The following is a 19234-nucleotide window of genomic DNA, read 5'->3' on the forward strand; positions in this document are numbered from 1 at the left end:
CAGCAGCACTAATATTTTCACATCATTCTAGGACCTTCGTGGTGCATTTCTTTAATTTAGTAAATTACGATGGAAAATATTGGGGTGCGAAATTGCAATATAAGTAAATATTTCATTTTATAAAAAAAAAACTTTAAAAACCAAATATTTTTGTGTTTCTGCTTCAATCCAAACTTTAACTAGAACCCTTTTGCATAACTCCACAAAACCTAACAGCAAAGTCGTGTAAGCAAACATTCTAGAGCGCACGCGCCTGAAACTAAAACAAACAAGTCTAGTCAAGCAGCTGCGTTGAACCCATGAAAAACCACAAATTATTATTTTCAAACAAAAAAAATAAAATAAAAATCCAGCAAGATCATGCAAACCCTCAACGACAAAAAGCAAATACGAGTAAGTAAGCAAATAAAATTTACAGCCTACAAGCACATGTAGAGGTTCGTAGCAGCAACAGATGCAGCGCAGTTGATGGAAGTGGTAAAAGTGCAGCATGGCATCTAACAACAACCACTAGATTGCTACTGCATGACCGCCACAACCGCCGACGCCACTGCATCATGAAAAAGTATGTCAGACAATCACTTTGCCGTCGTCAACTTGTGCGCATGCGCGTCTACTAATAGAATGTGCGCCTTCGAGGTGCTATACAGGAATGTTGCTTTGCACACAGTCACATATAAATATGCATTTCCATGCATACTCGTACTTTTACAACTACTCGTGAGCGACTGTTTAGCGTTGAGTGGCGGCGAGTGGCGGCGAGTGACGAGTGGTGAGTGTCTGTGGGAGCAGGTTCTAACCGCTTGTCGTTGTCATTAACCGCAATTCTTGTACTACCATTGACATTACATACAAGGAGTGCTAAAAATACGCCGTAAAATGAACGTAAAAATAATAACAATAATAACAACACACATGCCGATGGGCTACCGGTAAAGTGCATACGATGAAAAGTAGTAAACAAACAACTTGCAGTTTTTCAATTAACGCTTGAAGGCAAGTTTGTTGCTGCAGTCTTTTGTTTGTTAGGTCAAATTTCATGTGGGAGCTATTGATTGGGGAAAAATAGGGAAGAAATTAGTGACAAAAACAGTTAACTGCAATTATATAATTTTGCAACTTTTTGAAATTTTTTGTATTTTAAATTTTTAAAAATTGTTTTTTCAAAAATTTTACATACAAATAAATAACAATTTACAAAATTTATTAAATTTGAATTCCTTTTTTAATTACAATTAAATGAAATTTAAAAATTTTTCTTAATTCGTTTAAAAACCTTAATTTTATTTTTTTTTTAATTTCGAATTTTTACAATTTTTTCTTAATTCGTTTAAACACCTTAATTTTTTTTTTAATTTCGAATTTCTTTGAAATAAAATTCTTAATGAAATTTTAGTTGTTAAGTTGTTGAATATATAAACATAATTGAAAAAAAAATATTTATTTTTAGTTCCCTTTTCAACTAAACTTTAATGAAATTTCAAGTTTTACAAAATTTTAACACAATTTTCCTTTTTTTATTCGTTGCTGTTTTTGTGTTCACAAGTTTGATAATTGGAGTTTTTTTAACGAGATTCCTATTTAAAGTAAATTTCTATTTGTTAGAATTTCGTTTGTTAGAAAGTTTTCGTTAAGAAAAAATATTATTAAATTTTTTTTAATTTGAGTTCCTTTTTAAACTAAACTTTAAACGCAATTTAAACTTTTTTAAAATTCGTTAAAATGAGAGAATGAGAGAGAGAGAGAAATAATATATGTATATCTAAATAAATTCACAACATTTGCAGAGAATACAAATAGACAAAGTTTACAAAAAAACGGAGAAGGGTCGACCGGTGTAGGTAAACGACGGACACAAACCGTGGCAACAGCGCGCACAACTCCGAACGTTTATCATCTGCGCAACGACACAAATTACGGCAAGGCAATACCAATAAATCCGACGCCGGAATGGATAGCACTTTGTAGTTCGCACAAGCACTAGCCAGGAAACGGAGATAAGAGCCAAAAAGTAGGCACCAAAAAAAAAAACGGCAAAAAAATTGGGGCCAAAAAACGCCACAAGCAGTAGGCACCAAGGAAATATAACGCCAAAAAGTAGGCACGGAAAATATATTTCCTACAAGTTTGCACCCACAAACAAGCGCCAAACAAAAAGTAGGCAGTGTTATTTCTCTCTAGAAATTAGAATTAGAATTTACTCTCCATTCTCTCTCGTTTCACTTGAAAAATAATTTTGTGCATTTAGTTTGGATTCCCTTCTCAACCAAACTCTAATGAAATTCTAAGTTTTACAAAATCTAAACACAATTTTGCATCCTTCAAAATTCGTTGCATCTTTTGCATTCAAAGGTTTGACACACAATTTAATTTGTTTTTTAACCAGATTCCTTTTTAAATGAAACGTGAAATAAAATTTTAAGTTTCACTTACTTTTCACCAAAAACATTTTTTTTTCTAAATACTGGGTTGGCAACTAAGTAGTTGTGGATTTTTTTTTTAGAAAATTAAAGTAAGTTTTTTATGGAATTAAATAACTTTATTCTGTAATGTATTGCCAATTTTGTTCAATGACCTTTTGCCATCTTTCGGGCAGTATCATAATTCCACGTTCATAAAACTACTTTTTTTTTTGCTTTTGAGTCATTGAGCTTTTTTTACCGAAAGTTTGAAAAACAGCAGTCGCCTCTTCTTCTCATGGCGCCTCTGTCTTTAATTCAGCGAGACGGCAACTGGCTCAACTAAGTGTCTGGCGCACTGAGTTGGCATTTCACTGACGCAGCTTTGTGTCCCGCAGTAATCTGCTACATCCATAACTTCTATACCTTTGACTATTTTTGCTGTCTAAAATTTTCAATAAAAAACATTGATTGGCCTTCAGCTCGCTTATTTTGCAAACTTTTAAAATTATATAAAAAATTAAAATAAAATAAAAATTTTGCATATAAAAAATATCAATTTGGAATTTTTTTTAATGTATATTCATTTTTTATTTAGACTGAATGCTTTATTACACAGAATTTAAAATATTAATTTGTGTATTTGACCTTTTTTGATTTTTATTTTTTTATTTAAATTCATATCCCATTAAAATCTCATTCCTCTTCTATTTCAGTGCCACCACGGGTTTAACTAAAATTCAACTACACCAAGAAAAAGTTCAACACACACCCTTGACGTCCAGTGAGTGCCAAGCTTAGCTTAGCCAATGCACAAACCCGTGCAGAAAGCCAAACAATTCAACAATTTAATGCACCAAATTCACCACGACGGCTTCCAAACGCACAACGACTCAGCACACATTCAGCAATAGCAAACACGCCGTCAGCTTATAATCAGCAAGCGTTCAGCTACAACACAACTGCAATATGGCGACGACTAACACTGGCGCAACGATAATGAGCACAACGACAACAACAACCATAACAACACCGGGTATTGATGACGACTATGTGACCGTTGTTGAAGTGGACGATCCCGCATCCAAAGACACAAACCCCAGGCAGCTAGTCAAGCAAAGACAGAGCTCAGTTGAAGAAGACTCTTCGTATATAACTGTGCTAACGATCAACAATCAAACTCAAGTTCATAGAAACAGTAGCGGCTATAATAAAAGTGAAGGAAATGACAGTGTTGTTGCTGAAGAAAATATGAACAGTAGCGACACAAACGGTTTGGTGATCGCCACAGAGGCGGAAGTGGAATCAGAAACTGAACTGTTGGTGGTGCACCGCCAGCCAGGTGAACGTTTAGGCTTCGGTTTGAAGTTCCAAGGCGGCACACGCAGCGCCGAAAAGGTGCACAAACTTTACATACAATCCTGCGCCGCCGATAGTCCAGCCTCCAAAGTGCGCGCCAGTTGGGGTGCGCTGCGCGAGGGCGATGAAATTGTCAGCATTGATGGGCAACGCGTCTGTGAATTGACGCGCATCGAATGCGTGCGCTGTTTGAAAGACAATGTGGCTATACGGCTGCAGGTGCGCAACGGCCATGGTCGCAAGCCAGAGGCAGAGGAGGAAGTGCTACTGCTGGCAGGTAGCACCACTGTGGATGTTGTCAATGGTGGCGTGACGGGGATGCGTGTATTGAGCAATGACGCAGGCGGTACAGCTGTGATTATGAGCAATGGCCAAATGAAGGGCAGTCCACCGCCACCACCGCCTGTGCCGCCGCGCAAGCTGGTGAAGCGGAAGTCTTTGAATGGCGAAAGTAAAGTGGCGGTGCCTGCGGCGGCTGCCAACAGTGCTGCTGGTGCAACGCCAGGGATTACAGTAACCGCAACCAGCGCACCGCAGAGCAGTGAGGTGGATAAGCCTTTTACGCCGCCACCAGATGCAGAGTATTACATAAATCTCTTCGCCGATGGTCAATCGTTGAAGACAGAGTCCGAATCGGATGACACTGCAAGCACAATTTCGACAGTGATTGATAAATTCTCCATGAGCTCTAACTATTCGTCCGAATCGGACTTGTCCAGCTACACGTCGCTGACAAATGGGCAAAATGTGATTAATAAATCAGAGTTGGCGAAGGTACTCAAGCCGTTTACAATGCTGGAGCAAGAGTTTAATGTGAATGTGAATGGCAATGCGGCAGTGCAGCTGGAAGAGTGTCTAAAAAAAGCTGTAGAGTCAACGGGGGATGTGATGCCAGATTTGTTAGCGGGCACAATGACAGCGACACAGGTGAAGAAACCCGCTACATTTATACCAGGTAACAATTACGAGAATGTCGAATTCAAAACAGAAAAGGTGAACACCTACGAGAATGTGGAACTGAAGCCACAATCACAAGGTGCGCCGTTTGTAGTATTGCCGACACCGAAACCACGACAAGTTGTTGGTGCCGCAAGTGGATCGCCGTTAGTTGAGCCCAAGAAACGTTCAATTATACCAACGCCACGTAAGATTGCCACGCCTACCAAGCTACCCATACAGGTTGCACCGCCCACAGTGCCAAGCGAAGCAATACACGCAAAGACTTTGACAAAAACACCAACCACACCTTCTGCGTCTTCTCCACCCACTGCGCCTTCTACACCCACCACATCTATTACTCCGACGAATAACCCAGTAACGCCCGCGAATACACCAACTACACCCTCACATGAACCCACGCAAAGTGCTAAAGAATTCATCACGAAGATACCAAAAGCCATTGCGTCGGTGTTTGGTCCAAATTCACAACGTTCATTCGAGCGTGCCAGGACTGAGGGCGAGATCAAGCTCAGCAAGCAAACCCCTGAGTTGTCGTCCTCCATCAGACAACAGACCGCCATGTTTCTGGATAAGGAATGCCACAGTTCTACGGATAGTGTTGTAAGTGTGACACGTAAGCCCACTACAGAGAAATCAAAACCCGCGGAAGCAAACAAGTTGTCGCCACCTAAATCACGCATTCCCGTTGTGCTCTCTCCAAAACGCTCATTTGAATTAGACGGCTCCATGGAGCGCAAACTCACCGGTAATTCTTCCAATATACCACGCTTTTTAACGCACAAACAAAAGTCCGAAACGGATCTGAAGCTCGGATTCTATCGCAGCAAGTCGAAAGAGTCTAGCCCACCGATGAGTCTTAAAATGCCGCTGCAACGTACAAATTCAGCCGAATCGAAACTAAAGAGTCCCGAACGCACACTCATACCCGTTTTTAGTGGTCAGTCTGTATCCGCAGAAGCCATACTGGCCTCAACCACGCCCACTAAAGTGAAAGGCCCCAAACCGAAACCACCAGAGCGTATACAATCGTTGGGCAAATCACCTACGCATATTCCCAAATTGCAAACATCAACTGTAGGTGGCTCTGTTACGGTGGCAGTGACGGACCGCAACGCTACAACGCACACGACGCCACCAACATCACGCAGTAATACACCCACAATGCAAACATTCAAACAACAGTCGCCGACCGCAAGCGCCTCACCCAATCGTGAAATACGTTTTAAGATACAAACTTATGAGAGTAAGACACAAGAGCCACGTACACCCTTCACGGATGTTAACGATAATGAAGATGACAAAATGCCCAGTCTCTTTGATTTGGTACGCAAGCACAGTCCGAATGCGGAACGCAAAGAAGAAACGCCAGCCGTGACAACAACATTGTCCACATTTAAGTCGCCCACCGGCCAGCAGCAAGCACAACATTTGGAGAGTAATGTTGATGAAGAAGACACGCCACCAGCTGTGGTAGGTAAATGCATCAAAGTGAGTGATTCACAACCTACTTACTACTCAAGCTCAAGTGATGATGATGAAGACGAAAACAGTGCATTGCGTAATGAGACTGAACGCGATTATGATTGTGAGGATGGTGAGAAGTTGGGACCGCCAGAGCTGATAAATGGTCCAGGACCATCGGAGGCATACTTCAATCTCTACTGGCATTCGAATATGTTGCCAACCATTGGCGAAGTGGAGGAAGAGTTATCGTCACTGGAGCCACAATCCTTGCCGAATGGGTAAGCTAGAATATACATCCAATATGGAAAATAAAATGAACTCAGTCAAATATTTTAGGCTATTCATTTATGTTTATGATGAGTAGATAGTTTGAGAAGTTATTTCAATAAAAAGATAGTTGGGGTTTTTCGTATCAGAATGAGAGAGCCATTGACTGCTGAGTGCATGACCAAACAATCTCTTAGAGTTAGATTTTATTTTTCCCATATTTCTTTTAATTCGGTGAACTTTAGTAGTTTCATTGGCCTTTTCGAATTGTCTAATTATGAATTCTTTTTCGAGAATCGGATCCCTCATTCTAATTTGGAGGAAATAATGATATCGCGCTTTCTACAAAGAGAGACTCGTAGTATAAGTTTATCGTTTAGTGCAACAAATATCGTCCCTAATCTTGACATGTTCTAAACAACTCAATTGTTCAAATTTCTATTTGTTGTGGCACAGTGCAAAAGAGGTATACGTTTAAATCTAAATAACTAAAACACGCACAGCAGTATTGACGCCACTCTGCTATTAGCCCTTATCTATTTCACTTTCTTGCCTCCGCCTTCATCTTTATATGGTAGGTAGATAGGTTAGATGGCAAAAGTACCATGAGTTCACCACATGTAGCCTAGAGTGCCGTTGGGATACCATAATGTGGACCGCTGCCTGCGAAAAATTACAAAACTTAGAGGAAGAAGAACTATTTCCAGCCATGTACTGCTATTGATGTGATGGAGGCGAGAAACCGGATAGAGAACTGCCTCAGGCTATCCTCGAACTTCAAGGAACTTCAAGCGCATAGCCGCCAGGCCCCGACATTTGCAAATAAAGTGTTCAAAAGTCCCTTTCTCTGCCGGGTCCCCACGACTTCTGCAATACGGAATCCCAAACTTCTCCGCATGAGTTCCGGTCAACCAGTGACCACCGCTATATGTTTGGAAATTTAATGGCGTGGGATCCCTAGCGCCCTGCTTCTGTAGTACTGAAGCCAAAGTGTTTTTGAGATAGCACACGATAAGAAAGAACTCCATCTGTCTTGCGCTTTTTTGAGAAATAAATGCGCAGTTTCCCTTTAATAACGATCAAGGGGACACCGTTCACAGAGATGGAGACAACTGAAACCCGTCCGCCGACCCTTTCCTGGCAAGCTCGTCGGAAATTTCATTTCCCTTTATGTTCTTATGCCCAGGAACCCAGATAAGAGAAATGTTTCCTGCTGGTTCGAGATATTTGATCTCCTCCTTACGGAAAATGACCATAAGAGAGCTGCAACATGGCGACGACAAGGCCTTGATCGCAGCATGACTATCGGTATAGATATTTATGTCTCTTTTCCTACAAAGATCCCTAAGCAGTTTGCATGCCTGCAGGGTCGCAAAAACCTGTGCTTGAAAAATGCTGCTAGTTCTCGGCAGTTGAAAGGATACTGAATTTACTGGTTAGAGAAAAATTCCGCTCAAAACCCAGATTCCATCTTGGGTTCGTCGGTGAAAACTGAGGTACCGACGGCCGTGTAGATTCGCTCCTCATTCCAATCCAGCCTGCCTGAAAAGATAGCCCTAGCACAGCCCTCAAAATCCAGTTTGCGGATGGAGAAATCTGTACGAAGTACAGAAAAAGAAGTAGAAAATTGCTTCAAAATGATACCATGTCCTACAGGAGATTGCCTCTAGTGGCCAACCTCCTTCAACCTAATAGTGCTCTGTGCGGCAATGGATTGAACTTGAAGATCAATAGGAAGTAAATGCAGAAAATGTTCAGGGCGGCAGTGGGTCATATTTTACACGCCCCAGTGATGCAAATACACGCAGTCCTCTGCACTTTCTTTCTCTACTTTAGTGGTGTTATAGCCCCTCTGAAAAGCTACCCACCAAACTAGGCAACCATATGTCGAAATCGACAGAACCACTAAGTTGTACATCCGCAGTACGACAAGTAGCTTGCTGCCCGATTTTTCGCGGAACATAGGTTTATAGGAGTATAAACCTCTACTGGTCTTCTTAACTCGATTTTCGTTGTGCACCTTTCAATGGGGCTTGGGGTCAAGTATTACACCAAGATACTGCTGACGAGAGCGTAAGAAACTGGTTGTTTAATCCAGGAAGTCCGTTCTTTCTGAGTTGACTCTAGGACCGCAACTGGCAGCCCATCCACTGCGTGAAGCCAATGCTCCTTTCAAAATTTCAGCCATGACTAAAGGGTTCTGAAACTCGTATATGATGCAAGGAACAAAATTAAAACTCGCTTCGACGTAAGCAATCTGCTCCTTTGGGAGGAACCATCTAACCTGACATAACCTATGCAAGTCCTCCAGAGCTTTATTAATCCCACTTGATGTTGTTTTCACGCTGAACTTTGAAGTCTCATTTAGGAACCAGGTGGCACAAAATTAATCACTCTATGGGAGGATTTACAATTTTTGTGAATGGCGTCGTACGTCAATCAAATTTGATACTTGCGAACGAAACAGCTATAGGATACAAACAGTCAAGCAATGGTCAAAGTGAGGATTTTTATACTCAAAATCCATGAATTATAAAAAAAAGCCACGATTATAAAAATGTGCGTAAAGTTTAAAATAAATAAACTTTTAGTAGATTTTCACATCTGTCCGATAACCTTTTTTGTTTTGGTTAACAATCACCCATACAACGGCGTACAGCCTTAAGTTAAACGGAGTCTGGGGAAATGAAGAAAGCACTGGGCACAGCCAGATATACCACCAGCTGTCGGAGCGGTGCACACTGTTCTCGATGCCAGTGGACAGTCGGGTGCCTTTCGTTAGCTTCGGTAGGAAGTATGATGTTTTGATCCAAGATAAGGATCAATGGTTAAGTCCACAGAACCTATTAAAGGGATATCAGCACACTTTCTACACCGACGGATCCAAAACCAGTGATGGTAGTGGATCTGGATGGTACTTAGATGAAGACACTAAATACTCTTATGCCACAGGACAGATGGCCACGGTATTCTTTACGGAAGTCTATGCCATTTTGAACGTGGCATACTGGCTAATTGAGAAAAACGGGCGGGTTGCAGTATTAGAATTTGTAGTGATAGTCAAGATGCACTGAAAGCTCTTGCTAACCCACGAAATGGAGAGCAGGGACCTAACAAAACTGAACAGTGTTGCAAAACACTACAAAATTAGTCTTATTTGGGTGCCTGAAAATTGTGGTATTACAGGTAACGAGTTAGCTGATAAACTGGCTAATGATGGTTCTGTAAGTATGCCACTAGACCCAGAACCCTTTCTAGGTGTCAGTGCTGTATCGATTCTACTATGGATTCACGACTTCATGAGGTCTACCCATAGAGGGTGTTTGGTCTGGGTTGTTGTATAATCACATGGCACAACGCCTGTGGTCATATATGGCTGCCGTGGGGGTCGCCGACACCCCGATATGCCTATCCTGTCTTGAGGATGACGACACTGCAGAGCATTTTCTCTGAAGCTGTTCGGCGTTTTCCAGAATTAGACTTAAGATATTGGATTGCGATATACTGAGTATGGATAAAGTTCATACCCTTCCTCTTCCGGATCTCTTAAGATTCATTAATGAATTCAAGAGATTTGTGGAAGAGTGACCTCCACCTAATTTTTCCATCTTATCACCCAATTTTTATCTTTCCTATCTCTATTCTTTCTATTAAACTCTATCCGCGTGTAGTACAATGGTCTCTTTACTGAGTGCTTGGACAGGTCCAAGCCCCCCCACAAACCTAATATAATGAAACCCCATATTGGGCAGGACATCCTTTGGCAAACTTTATCTGTTGTTAAATGATGGATTTAAGCTAAACAGATATTACGAAATGGCTTTTTCAAGCAACTTGAGCTTTAGTATTGACGCTTAACCAGACATTGAGCAGCTGGCGCTAAGATTTCTTAACTAAAAAAGCGCTGAAAGCAATATTATCTGGAACGCTTGGCATGGTTCTAGCTAAATAGTCGTAGAGTTAGAGTTCGATGCTTGAAACTTGCTGCCGTTACTTGCGTCCAACTTCCTTCTTCACTGCCTTTTGATGCTTTCAACTTTAATGGATTTCCATAATTCTTGGTTCTTTACTCTGTTGAACTCTGAATGCGTCACATACTTTTAGGCGCCCTCAATCGATCACATTCAAATGTTCGACGCTCAGCGATCATTCCGCTAACAAAACTCTTTGCGCACTCTGTCATACGCTGGGTATCATATCAAACCCCATTAATGACAGCGCAATCACTAAACAAAATGCAAGATAAGAATAGCTGCCTGAATGTGTGAGATAAGTTAGTGGCAAAAACAAAACAAAAAAAAAAAATGAAAAAAGCAGCACAGTGAAATGAATAATATGAATGTCAAACAAACAAAAAACCAAAACAAAATATAAATTATGCATACAAATAAGTGTTTATGTGTGTGTGTATGCACGAATGTGTGAAGTAAATACTCATAAAAAATGCCGGCGCATTGCAAATGGGCGATGAAAATTGGCCGAAATGGAGAGCAGGGGCCAAAATAATACGTAATCTAGAACAGAGAAACCTGTGGGCGGAGGGTTGAGGGTTGGAGTAAGAGTTGTGTTAGAGTCAGTATGTAGTTGATGGTCGAAACAGAACCAGTAATAATGATAAGCGCCAGTAGGCAATGGAAAAAGCAGTTGCTTGGAGAAGTTTCAGAGTTGAGTAGAGGGTATGTAGATATGTAGTTAGTAGGTATGGTTAGCAGGGTAGGCGTAGCGTCAGGGGGCAGCAGCGTATGTGAAGACCCAGCGGCTCACTTTGCGCCGACTTGCTGCCTTCACGCTCTGCATTGTAGGCAAAAGTAATTAGTACAAGTTTTAATTTGGCACAGTTAAGGTGGCAAACGGTAGAAAAGATACTTGAGTAGTAAATCAGAGAATAGAGGTAAACTTGAAAACAAGAAGAAGTTCGGAGAATGCAAAGCTATATTATTTGTGAATATTCAAATCGGGGAACTGTGCGAGTAATTTCCGCATAATGTAGCGGCTGTTGTGGCATTCGAGAAAAAAGAAGAAATAGTCAAAACGCTAAAGAACTTGTCAATTTCGTATCAGTTAATGCCGTTGGCGATAATTAAAAAAAAAATTTTTTGTTGTATAATTACTAACAAAATACACTGTTTGCTTGACAACGAGTTCACTGTTTTATTTTTTTTATTTTTTCTTTTTTGTTTTGAGGAAAATATGTATTTGAAAATAATTAAAAACTCGTAAACGGTTTGACGAGCTGATGTTGTTGACACAATTCTCTTCTTTTTCCAGACCGATCGTAATTGTGGATGATTTGAGTCAACAACCACAGCCTAAACAGTGCACAAAGAACGCTGAAGCAGAGCAGATCACTGAACACAACCGAGAAGCTGAAAGTGAAGGGAAAATAGTTTTAAATGCGTTGAACGAGACAAAGGAAGCGGTCGATGTGAAAATTGCGAAAGGTACAAAACCGGCAACAGAAGAAGTAAAGGAGTCACAAGGGACTGGTAAGTCAGTAGAGCAAAGTGAAGCCGATGATACAAAGTCAGAAACAGCCACAAAGAAAGTGAAAGGCACAAAGGCGGAACAGATCGGCATCACCGAGTCGACAAGTCCAAGCGCCCAAATAGACAAGAAAACGTCTTTGAACTCTGCAAATTTGAGCGCCACTACCACTCATTCGCCATCCACAACAAGCAAAGCGAGGAAATCCCAATTCATTGGCGTGCCCGTAATGCCGCCTACAGTGCCCACAATGGAGGTTACCCAAGCTGCAAATACTGCACAAGCAACGAGCGATGATAAGGTAGCCGTGGAGAGCACACCGATTGCGGCAAAAGAAATTGATAATGAAAATATGACAGTGAAAGAGAATGCAAGTGAAATGAATAAAACGGCAGTAAGTCAGGTGAAATCAAGTGATAAGATAACCAACACTGCGACCAATGTAATGTCAGAAGTTAATTCCCAGCCAAGTGATTGTAAAGCAGCAGAGGAATTGGAGGGGACAGAGCGTGTTGATATGCCAAATGCCAAGGCTAATGGGGCACATAATGGTGACAAAAATGAAATGGCGATAACGGCTAATCAGGTGTCGATCAATACGGCGGCACCATTTGAGCGGCATCAAGTGGGTCAAGAGCCAAATCCAGAGGAATTAGTAGAGCCCACCACCATCAACACAAAAGCGGAGGCAACAAAACTCGTTGAAGCGGCAACTATAAAAACAATGCAGCAAACAAGCAAAGTAGAGACTCAAGATACACATACCGTCAATGAATCAGAAAACGCAAACGCAGAGATTACCACAACAAGCAACAGCAGCGCTAGCCAGCTTAGTGATTCGCACACCGAACAAACGGTACAGGAAAAGGTGGAAGAGAAGGTGGAGCAAAAGTCGAGTGAAGAGACAACGCAGAAGCTGGCCCACACCAAGACCACAACTACCACCAAAAAGCAGGTAATCAAGTCTAGCACATCTTCTACGCAGCGTTTCGAGAATACCACCTTTGATACGCTGGACGGTTTGCCAGAAGAGTTGCGCAAAGCGCTTGAGAGTGGCGGTAAGATCAACACAATTACTACCACAAAAACCAACAACAACAACAGCAGCAGCAGCAGCACTACCACCACCACCCCCAATCCAACTGCTCCATTCAACACGAACTTGATGGATAATTTCAGTAAGCCCGTCGCCTTTACGCTACAACCATATGCGGAACGTATCAGCAGCGCCGGCTCACCACGCATAACCGTCTTCGAGGAAAGGCATTTCGAGAGCAACCAGAATGCATATACCGAAATACGTACACGTGACGCAACCGGCGAGGAGAAGGTGCAGACGAGCACTGAATCGCATAACGAACGCGCCAAATTAAAGAAGGTACACAGCCATGGTGACGAATTGGATCAGCTCGGTATTCAAGTCGATGCTGAAGGTGTTGCAGCCGACAACTTAGAACCGATGACGGTCACCGCGACTGCGGAGACGCGTATATCGGAATTAGCCGAGAATCCACAAGATATGCAAAGTATTGAAAGGGGTATTTTGAATTTATCGGAGAGTGGTAAACAATTGCAACGCAACGAGTCGGGCGGTGTGGAGTATACGGAGTGTGAGCATCAAGTGCAGGATTCATATGAGGATGTGGAACAGATTTTGGGCGGTAATGATGCCGCTGCCACTGTGGATAGTGACAAGAAGCCGACGTTGCTGCGTGAGCTGAGTGAAACGTTGACTTTGACTAAGGATGGTGAGAAACAGGTGACGCGCCGCAGCGAAACTACGATAGAGACGCCGAAGAAGGGCGCTAAATTACTTAAGAAATCTGATGAGGAGCGGCGTTTGGAGTTGGAGGCACAAAAGTTGATTGAAAGCTATCAAAAGGTAAAGAAAGAAGCCGAAAAGTTGTTTCAATACGAATTGTCCGTAGAGGAGGGCTTTGATTTTGGCGACGACAAGCAAAGGAAGTCTGAAGATGACGTCACGCCTATGGTAATAGAAGTAAAAGATCAAGCAGAGTGTGAAAAAAAGACCGAAGAAAAAAATGTGAGCGTTGAGGAAAATTCAGTGTTAGAGAACAAGGTCGAGCCGTCAACTAAACAAAATAAAAACACACAGCTAACACCAAAAGAAACAGGTGAACTAGCACGTGAAATGTTTTCCCTGACTGAGGAGAAAGATGTCGTAGGCGTGACACAAAATTTAGTTCCTGAAAAAGTAATGCAGCCTAGCTCAAGTCTTAACAAATTAGATGCTACGAAGCTTACTATGGGGTTCTTGGAGGCTGAACGTCGGTTTGTGCAGCCAGAAGGCAAGAAATTGGTTAGTGGTGTGGAGATAAAAGTCGTTGAGCCACCAAAACCAACCCTGCCCACAAGCATATCACCAGACTTGCTCGATAACGAGCCAATTTACGTGTTGCATAAGAATATTATTGAGCAACCCAAACCTGATTTGGTAGACGCCGAACTCAATGACACTTTGGTGCCGCCTGTATTAAGTAAAGTTATAGAAATCGAAGAGATTAGAAAACCGATTGAGGCTGAAGTCGAATTACCTCAGCGCATACGTCAATTCGAAACCGTTGAGATCAAGATTAAACAAAAGCTGCCAGCATCAACTAATGTCAACGAAGCTGAAGCGGCCGGGAAAATCACAATGCAGGCGTCAAAATCAACGCCACCGCCCATCCCACAGAAACGTGAGCACATAGCAGCAGAGGGCACGGCCAAAAAGGAGCTCACGACTGCATCACTGACAAGCGCACCCACACCCACACACACACCAACTGCTAAGAAACGTGGCTCCATCGAACTGGCCACCGCCAGCGTTGGCGACCACACAACGAGTGCAAACAAGCTGCAAACGTCTAAATTAGGTATCCCAATTAACACACCGAAATTCCAACAAAACAACGCACAAAATCAACAAACTACCAAATCAGCACAACCACCGCCAGTAGTCGATGCGCAACAACAACGACAACAACAAACATTAGAGCGTATTATTGTCGGCGTAGAACAACAGCAATTTGACGATGCAAACAACAAGCAAACAGCAATTATTACCTTTGCCAGCGAAGATTTGCCAACGGAAATGGCGCCGGTCAGCTCACCGAAACAAGTTGTCGCGAATGTGGTGAGCGGTGGCAATAGCAGCGGTGCGATTGCTGCTGAATTGCATTTGGAGACCATTAACTTGCCAAATGAGCCACAAAATACGTTAACACCAACGGAGAAATTGAGAAAATCAGACCGCGTTGGCGATGGCGATGGCATGCAAACGACAAAAACAACACCAACAACTGCGTCTACGACATTTGTGTCAACATCATCTTCGGCCGATTCGGTGCAAAGTGTCATTGAAGTAGGTGGCATTGTGGAATCGCCATCGGAGGATGAATTGGGCCGCGGCGTGTCGACGGATGCAAGTGAAGAAGGTAAGTCTATTTTGACATATGAGTCATGCACACGTATTTTACTTGAAATAGGAAAACTATGCAGCAAGAGATTTAATGATTTTCCGCATTAAGTAGTTGATATATTTATTTATTTATTTATAAATAATGAAATATAATTATAAATAACTATATTACAAAAAAGAGGCACTAGCTACTAAGACTATCGGCCTGGGTTGATATATATAAATAAGACTGAGCTAAAATAGAAACAACAGGAGCTGTGTTCTGGTAACTTCGAGTTTATTCAAAATAGTTCTCTCTGACCCCGTTGCACTGTTTAGGGCGATCTAAAAACTTTCCGAAAGAGTGTTTCAGGTCATTGACCGGAATCCGGAATGTCCTTTAGGATGTTGGTGCCAGTTTTTTGGATGACCTCTACGGACGCAAAACGTCTTTCTTTCATGGCCAAAAGCAAATTTTCCGAATGGGTAGAAGTCACTGAAAGGCATATCAGCGAATACGGTGAGTGATTGATGGTTCAAATGCGATTTCTAGTCAAAAAATCAGTCACAAGAGTGGATCGATGAGATGGTGCATTATCAAGCAATAAGCGCCAGCTTTCTCCTTCGGGGTTGTCAGGGCGAATTCGACGAATGCGATGCAATAAACGCTTCAAAATGCTAAGATAGAAAATTGCATTGACGGTTTGGCCCGTTGGCACGAACTCCTTGTGGACAATTCACTTGGAATCGTAAAAACAAATGAGCATCGACTTGATTTTTGATTTCTCCAAACGCGATTTTTTTGGTGGTGGCTCGTCTGGGGCCTTCCAATCGGCACTTAGACGCTTAGTTTCAGGTTCATGTTGGAAACACCACGTTTCATCACCAGTTACAATGTTGTAAAAAAAGTTCTCGTCTTTTCTCGCCTCTTTAATGAGATCTTTTGAATGTTGAATCGTGAGCAATTTTTGGCCCTCAGTTAACTTGTGCGGAATGAAACGTGCACAGACCTTTCGTGAGCCCAAATGATCAGTTAAACTACGTTAAGTCGATGTGTTAGAGATATTCAACTCCGATTCCATGAATTTCAACGATGATTTCAGTTCATTTTTGATAAATTTACAAACACTTTCGACGGAGTTTTCGGGGATTACTGATTTTGGGCGGCTCGTTTTTTCACTGTCATTTGTGTTCTCACAACCATCTCTAAAACGTGAAACCACTCATGAACTCTGGCGCGAGATAGACAATCATCGCCATGAACTTTTTCCATCAATTCAAATATTTCGGTAAACGTTTTACCGATTTTAAAACAAAATTTCATATTAGCTCTTTGTTCGAAACTCATTTTTGTATCGATGACACAAACATATTGGCACTTTAGACGCAATAACTTCGCCTCCACTGAACCGAATGTCACCAAACTTTCACTGGAAGTCAGCTAGGGCTGTAACTCCCAACGCACTAACGCAATAAAAAGATGGCGCCTTCAAAAACATTTTTATGAGGCCCGTCTTGTTTAGTTTAGACTTAACCTTTTACAAGGCTGGTTTTCCAAACTGTGTTGGGATAAGAAAAAGTTGGAATGGTGAATGTGCAGCCCACAACAATTGATAACAGATTAGCATTTTGAATAGTTTTCACTAATTTTGTATTGGAGTTTGAATGTTCATTATTTTTATTTTCAAAGCATGGCTCACAGGCTAACAAAAACCAAATAAATCGAAGGTTTAAGCTTTGAGCAAAAATTTGAACAAATTCATAAATGCCACGGCTATTAATTTGCGGCAGTTTTATAGCTTACTAAATTTTAGTACAATAAAGTGCAAGTTTGAAGTTGGTGAAAATTTTCGCAGATTTTTTATAAATTTTTCCTTGACAGAGTTGCGCAATCCATAAAAAAAAGCTCGTGCATATAAAAATTATAAAAAATTAACGCAATTTTGGAACAGCTTGGAATGTACATTTGATTGTACTAAATTTAATAAGCTATTAAGCTGCATACCAAAAATTTGTTTCTCAAAATTGTAATTAAAATTTATCTGAATTTTTCTAATTTTTGCATAGAAATTCTAAATTTAATTTATATGTTTTTTAGTAGGCAATGAGCTATTCTTTTGTTCAAAAATAATGAAAAATAATAATAAAATTAAAACTTGTCCCAATGAGGTCAAAATGCTGATGCCCTTGTTTTTTTGGCCACGGTGTACATACCTACATATGTCGATAGGTTTCCTTGGTACGAAGCATAGTGCAGGCGCCAAGAAGAAGGTGCTGTATGAATGCTCGCTCTTCTACACCGCAACAACATTTACAAAGTTTCCGGCAAGGTCTATACAATCCCAACAATGCTTTGTATCGAACCTAAAGGAGTTCAAAGCTCTAATAACAGTGTGGCCCACACCATTTCTTAGAGTTTCGGCTCCATAGCCTGCGCATCCAAAAAATGTAAGCGAGTATTAAATCTGGAAGCTAACTCAAACTCTCCTTCTGCTTAATCCCAATCCCTTTCTTCTGCTAATTGGAAATAAAACAAGCATTAATCAGATATCAGATAAATCAGATTAAAAAACGTGATATAATAAAAAATCATAAGAAATTAATGATTGCTGAAACTATAGCCTGGAAGATGCTGCAGTGATTGGGTAAACGAAAATATAGGCTCAAGCCGAGAAAACACTACCGCCGTGCTGGCGTTGGCATATTTCAAAAACAACCGTCAGATATTATGTAAGGTACTGAGGCGGCCGCCGTATCCGAATGTGTTGGTGAGTGACTACCTGATAGCGGTCGCCCATCGGCAGGCAATGTCCAACCTCCGAGTGCATTTCTGCCATGAAAAAGCTCCTCATAAAAAATATTGGTCCTTCGGAGTCGTTTGAACTGTAGGTCGCTCTATTTGTGGAACAACATCAAGAAACACGCCTCAAATAGAAAGAGAAATTCGGCCGAACAACAAAAAAATGGTTAAGCGCCAATTATATATATATATTAGGTTGGGGAATAAGTTCATAGTGTTTTTACCGAAGACTTTTATTTAAACAAAAAACAATATTTATATCAAAAAGTTAATCATTTATACATTCGTTTTTGCTGTTTACAACCTCTTCCCACCTCTCGACCAATTTGTTGATGCCGTTCCGCCAAAACTCGCTTGGTCTGATGTCAAAGAAGTTGTTGAGCCAGTTTCTAAGGGCATCTTTGTTTTCGAAGGTAACGCCCTTCATATTGTTTGACAGGGAGCCGAAAAGATGGTAATCGGTCGATGCAAGGTCCGGAGAATTCGGCGGATGCTGAAGAACCTGTCATTCGAGCGCTTGGAGTGCTGCTTTGACGACTGGTGCAACAAGGGGCACGACGTTGTCTTAAAGGAGTATGGTTTGACCATGTCGATCAGGTTTTGCAGTCGAGTAACCTCATTCAAGCGGTGTAGCTGGAAAATGTAGAGCTCCTTGCTGACCCTGTTATTCTTTTCGAGCATTTCAGCCATGCCTTCCCGGTCCCACCAAACACTCTCGGCTTTGGTGTATCTCCTGGAGCCACTCACTCCTTTCTTTGCTTCGTATTGATGTATAGGTACCAGTTCTTATCTCCTGTGACGATTCTGTTGAAAAAGCGCTCCTTATGACCGCGTGTTGCCCGATGGCTGGCTAGATGCTGAGAAGCAAATTGAAGGCGACTTTCTTTCGTTTTTTTTGTTGAGCTTGTGAGGCACCCAGGCACCAAGGCTCCCAATTTTTCGGTAAATCCCATTGAATGAAGGTTGTTGAGAATCGTTTCATGATCGCAGCTCATTTTTTCCGCCAATTCACGACTGGCGGTTCTCCTGCAAAAATTATTTGAGATCTTCTGTCATTGACGTGAAAGTCGCTATTTTTGAACTTTGCAAACCATTTTCGTG

At 41.5% G+C, this 19234-nt stretch overlaps 1 protein-coding gene across 1 annotated transcript in view; it reads left to right on the plus strand.

The window, feature by feature from the left end:
• Nucleotides 1-19234, plus strand: part of LOC128861909 (mucin-2-like) — a 191263-nt gene that overhangs the window by 103434 nt on the left and 68595 nt on the right. Inside the window, exons 3-4 of the mRNA XM_054100287.1 lie at nt 3116-6460; nt 11718-15370. Of these exons, the coding sequence (XP_053956262.1) occupies nt 3369-6460; nt 11718-15370 (6745 nt within the window). The 5' untranslated portion in view covers nt 3116-3368. The remainder of the gene's footprint in view (nt 1-3115; nt 6461-11717; nt 15371-19234) is intronic.

This window comes from Anastrepha ludens, chromosome 4, assembly GCF_028408465.1.
Source record: "Anastrepha ludens isolate Willacy chromosome 4, idAnaLude1.1, whole genome shotgun sequence".
Lineage (NCBI taxonomy): Eukaryota > Metazoa > Arthropoda > Insecta > Diptera > Tephritidae > Anastrepha > Anastrepha ludens.